At 42.8% G+C, this 14,339-nt stretch overlaps 2 protein-coding genes across 2 annotated transcripts; one reads left to right on the top strand and one right to left on the bottom strand.

Annotated features, from left to right (window-relative positions):
- Positions 1 to 302: 302 nt before the first annotated feature.
- On the bottom strand, positions 303 to 7,455 carry msl2b (MSL complex subunit 2b). The gene is made up of 3 exons (XM_030398350.1): positions 6,125 to 7,455; positions 2,692 to 4,064; positions 303 to 2,137 (listed from the first exon to the last, which is right to left on the bottom strand). The coding sequence occupies exons 1-3, from the start codon at positions 6,264 to 6,266 to the stop codon at positions 1,838 to 1,840; spliced, it is 1,815 nt and encodes a 604-aa protein (XP_030254210.1). The 5' UTR covers positions 6,267 to 7,455; the 3' UTR covers positions 303 to 1,837.
- A 4,414-nt stretch (positions 7,456 to 11,869) lies between these two features.
- LOC115570083 (C-C motif chemokine 5-like) lies at positions 11,870 to 13,920 on the top strand. The gene is made up of 4 exons (XM_030398351.1): positions 11,870 to 12,290; positions 12,911 to 13,034; positions 13,199 to 13,271; positions 13,646 to 13,920. The coding sequence occupies exons 1-4, from the start codon at positions 12,197 to 12,199 to the stop codon at positions 13,700 to 13,702; spliced, it is 348 nt and encodes a 115-aa protein (XP_030254211.1). The 5' UTR covers positions 11,870 to 12,196; the 3' UTR covers positions 13,703 to 13,920.
- The last annotated feature ends 419 nt before the right edge of the window (positions 13,921 to 14,339 follow it).

The following is a 14,339-nucleotide window of genomic DNA, read 5'->3' on the forward strand; positions in this document are numbered from 1 at the left end:
AATATAAACACTTGCTTTGACGCCGAGGAGTAAATCCCCAGACTTCCTTTGAAAAACGCTCAATTTTGTGAGTTGTAAAGTTATTCGAAACTTTTTGAACTTCGTGAAACGCTAAAAGAATAAAAATGTTTTGTGGCCAACGTTAAACCAAACGATGTCTCTTTCTATGTGTTCGTATATTTTTTTTTTGCATATCGGGCAGAGAAGTGAGATCCGATCACACAGGACAGATGTTCAGACCAGGTCTCGAGACAAAAAAGGTTAGTCAGACGACAGGAGGGACACAAATAATGACACAACACTTTGTAAGTTTTTGATTTTCTTTCTTTTTTGTGGAAATATGTTACAGTTATATTACAGGTATTTAAATGCCCCGAGGGAGAACAAAAACCGTTTGGAGACACCAGAAACTAACACTAAGAAGGAGACAGCAACATAACTGAGACAGAAAAAGTCCAGACTGGGTTCGACAGACTTGACAGGCAGAAGAGTGGGCGGAGCTGACGCCCGACACGTAACCTATTGTTAGGAGACGTCCAATAAATACTGCAAATGTTGTTAACGCAACATATTAAAAACAAAAACAAAACAAAAGAAGACGAGGACGAGGTGTGCTCTCCTTCTTGAGTCCTTTGTAGTATTTAGCAGCATGTGTGTCGCTTCCAGAAACCAAAAAAAAAAACCAACAACTTGTGAATAACAACGTGCAGGGGCCTGCAGTCAACCAGAGTATTTAAACACACGTAAGAAAAGAAGAAATGATGGTTGGTTTACGCTGTGTGGCCAGTGGGAAAAGATGGGAAAGTGCTTAATGCAGGAACACAAAATGATTAGACAGGTAACTCACATCCTGGACATATCAAACAAAACAGGGACTGACGTTTTGTCTTGGTTAACTCCAAGATTGTATCAGTTTTCATGTTATTTAGAACACAATAACATCTCAGAGTAAAGTTCTGGTGGCTCACACAGTATAAACATTCAACACACTAAAGTGAAACGTCCGTTTGGCTGGTGGTGTTTAATTCACGTCCCGGTTTCTTGCTGTGAAAAATATCGTAAAAACCGCACGACTCAAAATGTTTTAAATCTTCAGGAGCTTTTTTGATAGTCATCTACCAAATCCGATGTTTTATTTCTGTTGGTCGAGCAGAGTTTTACAAAATACAATCTGTCACATGTGTGAAAATATTCTGGTTGAATGCAGGCGTGCTCCTGCACCGGCTTCCATTGTTTGTTTTTTTTACATGTAACTTATAAAATATATCATAAAATGTCTTCTCAAATGGAAACTGATGATTCCATGTACAAAAAGTTCTCTCTTTTATATAAATTACACCAGTCTCTGATGATGATGATGATGATGACGATGTCTCCGTTCCTGCTAATAAGGTTCATCTCCAAACCAAACCCTTCCCTCATACATACACACTCACATGCACGCACACACACATACACACACACGGAGAGGCGTGTGCGACCGTGGTCGACACACCCGACGTAGCTACACAACATGCTCTACACATTACCCATAGTAGAGAAGAAAACAAAAAGCAACTCTATCCCCACTGAACTGAAATCTCTGCACATACAGTAACGCTACATCTCCTCGTTCTTCATCCTCCTCCTCCTCCTCACTGCATCTGTATGCAAGACCACAAGCATGGTGCAGTTTCGGGCGATGGACGGAGGGCGACTCCTCAGCCTCAGCTGGTGACCCTCACTATCGCCCGTCACTGTAGCTGCCTTGTTCTGGCTCCGCCCCCCGCAGCTCGCTGGCTCGCCCTGATGGATAACGCCCGGCTGGCGGGGCGGGGAATGTGCGTGACGACTGACCTCAGCAGTCAAACCGCATCTCCAGTGAATCATCGAAGCCCCTGTTGTCGTGTCCCGCCCCCGACAAGAAGGTGGCCGTGACGGGTGCACCCGTTGCCGTGGTGACGTTGAGAAGGGTGTTGCCGGGGGAGCTGGTGGCCGGGCTACGGAGGGCGGCCGCGGTGATACTGGTGAGGTTGATGCCGAGCGTGAGACGAGTCTGTTCCAGAGCTTTCTCCGGCACGGCGAAGGCCTCCAGCTTCTTCTCCCCGTTGGCCATGTAGGAGTTCTGGCAGCCACGGCAGATACAGTCCAGGCACGCCTGAGAGAAACAAGCATAATTAATACGGCGCGAACCAGTAATTAATGAAAACAACAGCAACAGATCGCTCAAAGAAACATCCCAGACAGAACTGGAAGGTTAAATAGACGGTTCATAATCTGCTGTTAAAAAAAAATGACCTGTCAACATTCCTTAAGCCAAAATGAAACAGAAATCCTGAAGCTTTTCAGAATTATGTGAAGTCTGAAGATCTACAGTCCAACATTAAAAGAGTAAACTGCATCTGCAGATGAGGACTGCGTCATCCAGTCAAAAGCTCCAGGACGAGAGAGTCAGTTTAGATCATTTTGCCAAAGAAAAGTTAAAGGAACTGCTCTACTCATTCAGATGGAAAGTCGAGTCAAGTTTCATCATCCATAAAACATTTCTTAAACTTCCCCACAGAACCTCTCCCGACCATCAACATGAGGGTGAGGAGATGTTGTTTTTGGTTGAACCTTTCCCAAAGTGTGTGTTTGACCAAGACACATATATACCTCATCATCATTCACTGTAGTTTTAGATATGAAACTATGAAAACCTGTTGCTCTCACCTTGCGGTTGGAGTAGCAGGGGCAGCGCTGCCCCCTACAGGTCAACACCGAGGGGTTCTGTGTGGCTCGGCCACACTTGCAGCCCTTCTTCTCCACGGGCTTCTTATACAGTGGCTTTGAGGGGCTTGGTGGGTGAGTCAGGGGGTGTGCATGAGGGTGTGGGGGCACTCTGTCACGGGGTTGTGCTCGTGGCTTAGGGGTCCCTTGCCTGGCCTTGGTGTAAGCCTTCTTGGGACCCCCGTGATGCTCAACAGTCTTTTTCAGCGCCTTGTTGGAGACGAGCACCGTCTTGCCCACCTTGGGGGGACCACCGTTAGGCACTGGGGCCAGGTGTGGGTGGGGCATGGCTGCAGGGATCTTAGGCTCCTGTTTGGTGGTGGCACCAGGGTTAGGGTGATGGGGGGAGCTGTTGGCACCGAGGGGCTGCCCCTGTAAGAGGCTGGAGATGGGGAGGGGCTGCACCTTCTCACTGTCACTCTCTGAGTGGGAGCGCTTGCGGTGGTACCGAGTGGGAACGTGGGGGACGACTGTGGAGGGCTGAGGGGGAGGTTGCAGTGAGGGCTGCGGGTGAGGTTGGAGGGGGCGAGGGCTGTTCTCTGGGGGGAGGGAGGGGATGAGGCGGGAGGAGTCAGGACCAGATGGGCAGTGAGGCCCATTAAGACTGCACTGATGTACAGAGGGGGGGCAGTCCTGGGGGTTGGGCTCAGGGTCAGTGTCCGTCTCCAGAGTCCTGAGCACCTCCTCAACACTCAACAACAACTGTCCACCTCCATGTTTCAGGTCATCCCCAAAGGTGCTGATGTCACAAAGCCCCGCCTCCCCGCTCCCTGTGACGCTCACACACACCGGGATCTCCTCCGAGAAGCTCTCCTGCTTTGCAACACCTCCACCTGTTTCGATGGTGATGGGTTGCAGAGTGTCCGAACTGACCAGGCCGTTACAATCATGCAATCCATTTACACTGATGGGGCTCGGCTCCTCCACCTTGAGCTCCTTCGTAGGCGGGGTGTCATCGGGCAGGACAAGCTCGGAGGTGGAGGCTGTTTGCGACAGGCCAACTGTTTCTGAAATGTCCTCCACCTCAGGCTCGCTCTCAGCCAATGTGAGGCCCTCATTAAGGATCGCCTGGAGGTCCGGCGAGTCACTGGCGGCGCTGGCTATGTGCGGGGCGAGCGGCGACTGGGTGATGTAGAGACAGAGCTTCCTGTAACAGTGGACAAGCAAGGAGAGCTGCCTGTTCTCCTCAAAGCGGGAATAGTCCTTACACCAACTACAGGACGGCTTCAGCTGCATCCTCTGACCTTTACAGCCTCGACAGACGTAATGCTGACATGATGAGTCGGTGGGAGCGATGGGGTCCTGCAGCAGGTTACCTGTTGATAAGAGGAGAAAGAGCAAATATAGAAAAAACAATATATCACACAAGAATCCAAGCAAACCAATGACGTGATAATTAAAAAAATAAGTTCAGGAGTGTTTAGAATAGTTAGGATTCAAACGACTGCCTCCTCCTTTGCTGCAGCTTCCTCGACTGATATGTATTTGTAAACCTGAGCTGTGCCTGGCAACCCGCCACACTGAATGACAACCGCTCTTTGAGAGGGGCTTCCTTAGCAACGCTGGTTGCTAGGGAGTGCAGCTGCAGACGGGGAAAAAAGGATGAAGGTGCATTCATGAGACACAACCAACCTTACACACTGTGCCCTGCCTGTCTGATGAATCCCACGTAACAGCAGAAAGTCTATATTTAACACGATGTATGGACTGCTTCTGTATCGATCTGTTATTTATACAGTGGAGGTGAAGGAGCAATCAATATCTTGAGTGTAGTGAAGCTGCTCTTCTTTCCAATCACGGTAACACAACTATCCCTTTTACCTCGAGAGGTATTTCCCTCACAGTGAACCGTATATATGTACCCGCTATGGCCGAGGGAGAGTTAATGCATTATGCATGAGCAGTGAAAACTGTGCATTAAAAATACCACGGAAATAAATCATGCATGACGTTTATTTGCAGAGAAACAACAGAGAGTGCTCCTGTTTGAATTACAGCCCATTTCATCTTGTACATTTACAGCCAATGATATTTAAAGTTGTGTATAAACAGAAATGCACTCCCTCTTTTTCCTCCACCTCCTAATTTTTTGTCTATATATCTGACAGCGTTGTATATTCAGAGACGAGGACTGTGAGAGAGAGATTAGATGCATAATATCCAGTATGTGGAAGGTTGTTATTCAACGTGATAAACAGAGAAACGCCCCGATGCTGCCAAACAGCACACAGAGGGGGGTGTGTCATGATGGGAGTAGCTGTGAGTTACGATACCTTCACTGCGCTTCGGAAACTGCAGCTTCATATTTCATTACCTCAACTGGGGGGTTCAATTTTCCTCTGAAGGCGCAACCTCTGAAATTTAGCACCTAGGGATCTTTTGCATGCCAAGGACCCTCATAAATAACTTTAATCAACAGTGAAATACTTTATAAGCAATTTACTAAGCAAAGGTTCATAAACATCAGCTGCAACTTGGCCACAAACACCTGCTTAATAAATGATTTATAAGACATTTAATTGTGAAAGAACCATCAACTAAAATATAATTAATTATACAAGTCTCATTTATCAGTGACTGTCATTATAAAGTGTTGAGCCCAGCTCTCATCTGTTTCATTGCTTAATTTCACAATTTCATAACATCTTACTATCTGGTATCTTATTCTAACACATTATCCATACTTAATTTTTCCCAATTACAAAAAGGGACAGTTTATAAGAATAACTTCTTAATATTCTACATATGAATTCACATAATAATCAAAGGTTTTGCATGTAATTTACAAACTATCTGGCATCTATGAATGTTGACTGTTCTTTCATTAGAAAATAGTTTTAACTACTGACTTAAAAGGAAATAATGACATTTTACTGCCTATACTGAGGATACTAAATGGCTAAAATGTAATATTAGTTTGCATGTAAAGTCTTTTGATAGTCTTTGAAGGGCATTTTTATTAAATAAACTTTCTCATATCAGTGTTTTAAATTTTATTTGGATATATTTGAAAGGCAAGTATCGATTAATTGTGCGAAGCTGAGATATTATGGAGCTGCAAAATAAATTGTGACCAATATAGTTGAGAAGTATCTCCTACAGCGCCGCAGTAATTATACTTGTTTACTTTCCATCACTAGTGCCGATTCACAGATTTCCGACTGTGCATGAAAGCAGCATTTTTTAAAGGTTCGCTCCGTCTGCGAGCACAGCTGACAACAACGCACGTTCCCGAAAACATCCCCCACCAATACACACTGCCTTAGCACAGCTCTATTATCACATTAAAATCAGATTATATAAGAATTAAGTGCACACACACACACACACACACACACACACACACACACACACACACACACACACACACACTTACCGCAGACCAGGCAGGACAGGGACTGGCGGAAAAACGGCAGCAGCTTGCAGAGCTCCGCGAGGGCCCGGGGGTCTCTGGGGTCGCACTGCAGCACCGAACGACTCGCGGACACGTAGAGAGAGGTCGCATTCACCGGGTTCATCTCAGCTGCCTGTCCCGGGGCTCCAGTCCGGTCCGGTCCGTGAAGATGTATTAATACGTTAAAACACCAAAGTCACACACAGTTAACACAAACAAACCGAGCGACGTGCGGGGCAGCGGCGCACCGGAGACTCCCGTGTTCTGCGAGCTTAAATCGCTGTTTTTCTCAACGGAGTCTGGTGGCTTTGAAGAGAGCATAGATGGGATGTGAAGGCGGTCAGTTCCCCGTCGGTGAACCCCACATATAGAGCAGTCTGCGCAGGGAGCAGTCGAGGTTACTCATCCCCAGTCACATCCAATCCATCCGTCCCAGCTCTTTCGATCGGGGGAGATTATAAGTGCATATAAACGTCGGTTCATCCAAGTCGGTTCGGTTCGTTTCCGTACAATCCGTGAGTTATGATTAGACAAAGCATCGTGTGGCGCTCTTCTCCTCCGTCCCCCTGGCCTTTTTTTAAACGTTACTTGCAGCTGGTTAGCTAGCAGCAGCTCCCAAATTCAAACATTGGCTTTCGTGACAAAGTGCTCCGGTTTGCAATGGTTTCCTCCGATAAATCCATAGTCCCACATGCATGCTCGTCCCGGGGCTTCACGTCCATACCAGAGCTGGTGGCACACAATGCATTTATTATCTGGCGCCGAGGCTTCCGTGGCGGTGCAGCCCCGGCAGGCTCGTTATGGTTGTGTTATTGTTCGCGGAGATTCAAGGCGGCTCGAAAACAAAACAGGCCGCCCGGGCTCCAGAAGGTCCTCCTCGGGGGAAAAACGCCGACAGCTGCCCGCCGATAGCGAGGGGGATATGTGATAAAGAGGCAGTGGTTATAAAAACAAAAAAATATGTCGACGCGTCTCTTGGTGAGGAGAAAAATAAACCAGCGGAAGCACCGGGCTCTGGTGACAGTGCTAGCCGGCTGAGCTGCACCGGGAAGCCGGCTACAGAAGCAGGCCGCGTCCCTCTTCTCGGGATTAGCGGGACTCTCGCGTTCTCGCCTCGGCGGGAATGTGGCAGGAAAACGGAGGGTTTAGGTGAAATTATGTCCTCCTGCACCTGTTGGTGGACCCCGAGAGTGTCAGCGAAGACCGAAAGTGAATTAAATCCCTATTTGTGTACCTTGCTATCGTTAGCCGCGGAGTATTGCTCTACCTCCCGTCGGTTTTACACACACAAACAAGGGGGCGCTGTTGCTCAGATCTCGCGAGAACACACAGCGCGGTTAATTTAAAAAAAACAATGGACGCCACATCTAGATGTCAGTTGGAGCCACACTGTTTTTACATGTAATCAGTGTTGGGCCAGTAACTTCCAAAATGCAATATATTACTTGTAACTAGTAACCTCAATTTAAAGTATATTACTTTACAACATTACAGTCTTCACAGAGGAATATATAACTTATATCACACACATTTTTAGTTACTTTCAACAAAATGTCCCCAAAACTTCTGTGGTAGTTCCGCTAACTGCACGACTAGCTTAGCTAACAAGCTAGCTGGGGGCATGAATTAAAGGTGGCCAATTCTTACATATTGCCCCTTTAAGTCTGACATCTTGTACATCTAATAACAATAAACAATACATTTAATTCATATAGTGCCTCTTGTGATGCTCAAAGACCGGGAAGGAAACTAAAAGAGCCCACCAACTTACCTTACTTTCCCTTAATTTGTATTTTCTGTGCTTATAAATTGATAATTGTAATGGTGTTATAGGGTAGGGCTCCCTGTGTGGTGTGATCAAGCTGATATTTCAGATTTTTATAACCTGAAAAACTAATCAAAATACCTTGAACAAAAGAAAAAACACACTACAGAATTACAACTTGAGTGTTAACATGTTAATGTGCGATATATTTATATAAATATCTATATCTGTTCTATGTTTGTGTTGAATGAAGGAGCTACAAACTTTCATTCTGCTAAAAAAGACAAATTAATTACCTTGATTCCATGAATTACCTTGTTAGTCATTGTTCGGGAGTCCCCGGACAAAAACCTCCATTACGATGCATTAGCACCCACTCATTTATGATTACAACATGACAAATTCCTCAGTCACTGTTTACAATTTTTGCAATTTAGCATTACACCATAAAGTGAGTGTCACAACTGTCAGAGTAACATTTCAGTGAAACCAGTTTGACGCCTCTTCAAGCTGACAGCATTCAGGAAGGATAACTCACAGGTCTTACTACAGTCAGATGTTGCGTATGTGTTACTCAAAGTTATGCTTTTTCTGGATACTAACAGCTTAACATAGACTTGCAAAATAGCATGGATAACCCCACAGGTATTAATACACCTTCAGCTTGACATTACAATATTGTACATCCAATCTATTCTTTTATCTGTCTGATTATGTTTTACCTCTCCACATGATGGTGTAGTTGAATGTAATTAATTGATATTAGAGGAAATGACTTTGATGTTTTCACTGGTACACCCTTGTTTATTCCTGTGTATATTTGAAAGTGTGGTGATGCTGTGAAGGGCTATCTGATAACAAGCAGGGTAAAAAAAAGAAGTGGCGAAAAGGGGAAGAGATAGTCTTAAAGTTAAGTTTATGTATAAAACAGAACAGATAAACACCAAAACAGACATATTGAAAGGTCAGGTTACACCCTTACATGATTCAAACATTTGATACTATCACCATAAATGCACCAGCTTGGCCCTTATCTCCCTTTTCTTCCTCTTTTTTTTGTTCTCTTATTAATCATACAATCATTGCGGTCACACACATGGAGACTTGAGGCTGCTGACCAGCAGGGACTTTCCACTCTTAGGTTTGTATCTGAGGGATAAAAATAGCACACATTTTTTAACCACATGTTGCTGTTGCATTCAAGTACAGCTGTTAATAAATTACTCGATTGACATGTGATTAATCGGCATCTATTCAAATAACCAATTATTGGTTGCAGTCATTTTTTAAAGATTATTTCTCAGGATTTCTTACCTTTATTTTGGTAGGACAGCTTGAAGTGTGAAGGACATGAACACATGCTGCTGCTGAGGACAGCTTTATGAAGTGAGCACCCAATTTTCAGGCACTGTTCAAGCAAAAATTATATTTAATATTGGTCCAACACAGATACATTTATATCAACGTATAGTCCCATTGCTTTCAGTGTGCCCAATGGGACTTTTGCCGATTTAAAAGATGATTTTGTAAGTCAAGAAAGTCACAGTTTGTCATAAAGAAAAATAAAATACTAGTTAGTTTTGTGTGAAACAGCTCAATGAACTACACTGTCGTCAGCTCGGCACAGACAAGTACAAAAAAGTGAAAAACAACAGTAAAAAAAGAGAGTAAATCAACTCTACACCTTATATGCGGAGTTCAGTGCACTTCAGACAATCAAGTTGATTATTAAAAGCTTCTTTCATCTTTGTCACAAGTGCTTCATAACAACATCTGAGTGATCCATGCAAAAAATGTGTTTTTTGTCAGACTAAAAAATGCTATACATTCTCTGGACACAACTTTCAAAACTTGAGGATCTGCTGCATTATTTTGTCCTATATGACAGTAAATTAAATATATTTTGGTTTGAGACTGTTGGTTGGACAAAAGCAAACTTGAACAATGAACAATTGTATATGTTTAGCTGAATAATTGAGCAATTAATCATCAAGTTCAACAATACTAAAAATAACTGTTACAGCATCTACGAAATACGTTTATAAGAAATAAACGTGCACTTTTTCAAAAGTATATCCCTAAAATGTTGTTTTATTTAATCACAATTAATTAAAATAGATGTATTCTGCAGCCACACAAAAAGTCACAGCAGCGGTTACTTCAGTCTTGCAGCCACCTTTCTTATAGTTTGGACATAAATAGGATCTTGTTTTAAATAAAGTAATATGAGTTTAAAACATGAGTGGTTGACTAATAAATCAAAATCTGTGGAAGGTTTTACTGATCTCATATTAGCACATCAAAGTGATTAAATCTAAATTAAAATCTGTGACAGGATACAGAATTAAAACTACCATTAAATACATGTTTTCAAGTGCTTTTATTTATTTTAGTTTCTCTTTCGTATAGCTGTGATTAATACAGAAAAACATGCTCACGTTTTTAATCAACTGTAACAGCAAATTCCATTTGTATAGGACGACCATGAGATGTGGAAAAAGCTTGTAAGTCTAATCATTTGTGTTGAGACTTCATCGGCTGCATTCCTTGTATGTGACTCGTTCCTATTTTAGAGTTTTCAGCAGCTTCTCATGCCATTATGACTGTTTTTTGAGGTTATTATGGCAACGGTGGACGCTAAGAATAGCAGGTCTGAGAGTCTGTGAGCATTATTCATACTGTGTCTCTGTGTTCGGGTGATTCCTCTTTTCTTGCCCGCCTAAAATACCAAGACCATTTAAGCTCCTCTGGTGGTCTGACCTGTGACACAATTCATTTAATCAACAATGCCAATTAGCTCCGACTGCCGGTGGAGCCAACAGGTTAAACTGTGAAAGCTATATGATGCTCTGTAGTTGTGAAAAAGAAAGATGAAGATAAAGTCACCTGTCAATACCTTCAAAATATATAATTAAATCAAATCGGATCGCTTGCTTCAAAATTTGTGAGTGAAACATGCAGAGCTTGACAATTAACTTGTCCAGGAATCAGACAAGTGAAATGCTTTATCATATATTGTCTAATTGTTGGAGAGAAACATGAGGAAATACAATGTTGGCTCTTCAGATCTGTTCCCCACTGTGTGTAAATGTGCATCACGTGTTGCTAATATAATGTTTACAGCCTGCAAGTTTATTTCATTTATATATCTGAACAAGCAGCTAACCTGCCATTACCAGAAAAAGCTTAATGGCATCCCTTAACAAGAACCTATCGAGTCAAACCGACCTGAACTCCAGAATAAATGTGAGCTAAGTACATTTCTGCAAAGCCACTGATAAGTTGAAACCTCATTTCTCTTTATGTTGCTATTTTAGGCAAAAAAGAAAACACACCACAAACGTAGCTGGAGATGGTGAAACGTTCCTGAGAAAAATAGCCGACTTTGTTCGCCAAAAAGACGTCTGAAAACATCCTCAGAGTCAAACTGTGGTCAACCGCTTGCGATATTGTAATAACACTACCATCATCCTGATCTCCCGCTGTGAAAGTTAGCTAATAAGCATGTAACGTGAACATGATATGCCACATTTAGTACAAATATCAACCGCTGACGTATCTGTAGTTTGCAGAAATGTGAACTGCTAACATTATAGCCTAGGTTTGACTGAATTGTAGGGGACTGTTGGGCCATGGCAGAGGTATGCGCTCCACTAAGTACAAATTCTTGTTTGGATAAGAATTTGAATTAATGGATATTTATAGCAGATGTCAAAAGTCTGGTCTTTACTCTGTTTTCACCAAAACTGACTTTGCAGCAATGTTGTCACATTTCATGCTACAGGTTGCTTGTAATTTTGTTTAAATATATCATTCTGTTTTTTAACTCTTACTCTTTGGAACTAAGGGGCAAAACACGAAACACAAGGCACAAAAATGTGTGAAAAAAGGTGCAATAAGTAGCCAAAAGTGTCTATAATGACGTTGTTTGAGTCACGGTAGTTTGCTGGAATGTGAACGCCAGGTTGGAGACCGGATACAGCAACATCATGACGACGAACATGAGTCCTGCTATGATAACGCGCGGAACCTAAACATATATGGACATGATGGTCAAACTGCTCTAACCTCCGAGTGTGTCAGTCTCTGTCCTGTCATCTCTGCACCATGATTATTTCCATGGTAGCAACATTCCTCATGACACCAATGGTTCCTCTTTTTGTCTGGCGCTGCTGTATATAAGCTCAAACCTCTCTGGTTCATTCATCAGTAGCCTTCCAGGACTTGAGCTGTTAGTAGCTTAACAACGAAGACGTTTACAGCTGAGAGCCAGAATCGATTTTGGAGCCATGCAGCATTTGAAGATGTGGACGACTCTTTCTGCCAGCCGCTGGATTTGTCTGCTCACTCTGACTGTGGTGATGCTCGTCTCTGCATCACAAGGTAAAACTGAACTCAAGCTGTTGAATATCGTCCTCTGTATTTTGTGAAATGTGTCTTCTGGGGTTTGAATCCCTCATAGATGGGATTAAATATGAGCAGCTTAGCTAGATGCTGTGTTACTGTTGGCGCTGCTGTTGCAAAGACAGCGTTAGCAACATGGCTACCACTAGCAGCCTGGCAACTGAAACCTCAGAAATGATAACAAAATCAGCTGCAGCCATAACAAAAATAATTACAGAATGCAAATACATTAAAGAGCTCTTCCAAAAACACATTTTGAATTAATTTAAAAAATGGTAACTATTGCATGAGTACCATATGAATGTTTTATGCTTAAGTCAATAAACTGCTGTACAAGAGGAGTTCCCTTCCATTGATTTAATACAACTGAAGCGTAGTTTATTTAATTGGTATCAGCTAAAACACTTCATGTATCAAAGTCCTTAAAAAGCAGAACTAGCAGTTTTTCAGGGAAGTGTAACCATGGCAACAGTAAAAGTGGGGTGATCACATTTCTCGGGTACCTCCCTGTGTTGAACAGGTCATTCTTACTACACTGATGAATAAACAGCTAGTGATGTGGTGCTGAGTAATAACCGTGTTTGTGTCTGCTGTTTCAGTGGATTCCTCCAGTCCGATCATACGTTTACCCTGCTGTCTCAACGTCAGCTCCAGGAAGATAGAGAGAGTCAAAACGTGCTACGAGCAGAAACCACGAGAGGGCTGCCAACGCCACGCCTTCCTGTAAGCACTTTAAACACTTTCTCTGACTTTATCTTTACAAAAAAAATGGCGTATTTCAACATTCCTGAGCTTCAGTTAAGTCGCACAAGGTTGTACTCTCTCTCAAAGTAACCAAGCAGACATTGAGGTCTTGAAAATGTCTGATTGTTTTGTGTCTGTTTCAGGGTTGTGACCAGGAAGAATAAGCAGTGGTGCATCAACCCGGATGCTGCGTGGCTCAAAGACAAGATAGAGAAGGTGAGAATCCGACATCTTCCCAATCATTCAAAACAACAGAGGAAACTGATTATGTCTGGATTCATGCATTAAAAACAGAGCAGGTGAATTACAGGCTCATCAACCTGGAGCCTACGTTACCCACAATGCAACTCAGCCACTGAGTGACATCAATTGAGGCAATTTATTAGATTAAATGCATCTTAACCAGATTAAATACCTGGTAGTTAAAATACTCAAATACAAGCGTGATGAGGAGTACAGCTGTGGAGAAGTTCTCATCATAAATCTGCTCTTCTGAGTTTTAATTAAAGAAGAGTTTGGATTCGTCAGTATCTTGACTTTCAGTTGACTAATTGTACGTTTCCTGTTCTCTCTCCTTCTCCGTGCTGCAGGGGAAACTGAGCTGTCCTCCTGATTTGACGCCGCTGAGTGGAGTCAACGTGGCGTGATAACAAAAAAACTAAACATCCCAGCGAATCAGCTGCTCAGAATGTTTACCGCTGATTTAATATTTATTCGTTTTACACACATATCTATTTAAAATTTAAGTTATTTTTGTATTAAATTTTATAAAGATAAAAAAATTATTTTGTAAACTTGTCACAAACAGTGATGGTAAAGTTGATCATTTTGAACCTGGAACCAAAAATAAATCATGTTGAATGAACTTACAGTGTGACTGACTCGTGTTTGTCGACATGTGTGATTGTATGCAGTCCGGTTCTGACTTGCAGTTCTGTACTGATTCTGAAGTTTGTGATTTGGGCTCCAAAATAATATCAAAGTCCATTTTAAAGGAACCACAACTAGAAATGACCTCTAGACAACAGCCAGACTTGGGGGCCATCCACATGGAAATACTTTTTTATGTAAACACACGTGTTTTGCATCGTTTTGGCCGATTGTCCAAATGGATCCTGTAAACGCACTTTCTTGTAACCTGGTCTCAGGGTGGAAAAATGTGAAAACGCTGCCCTTATGTTCTTGTTTGGACAGCAAATCCACACACTCTGAGTATTGATGACGCCATCGCGCCACCTCTCAACCTCTAGCCTTCAACTCCTTAACCCTGCGACGTCTCATAAC

This window comes from Sparus aurata, chromosome 19 (assembly GCF_900880675.1).
Source record: "Sparus aurata chromosome 19, fSpaAur1.1, whole genome shotgun sequence".
NCBI classification, from domain to species: domain Eukaryota; kingdom Metazoa; phylum Chordata; class Actinopteri; order Spariformes; family Sparidae; genus Sparus; species Sparus aurata.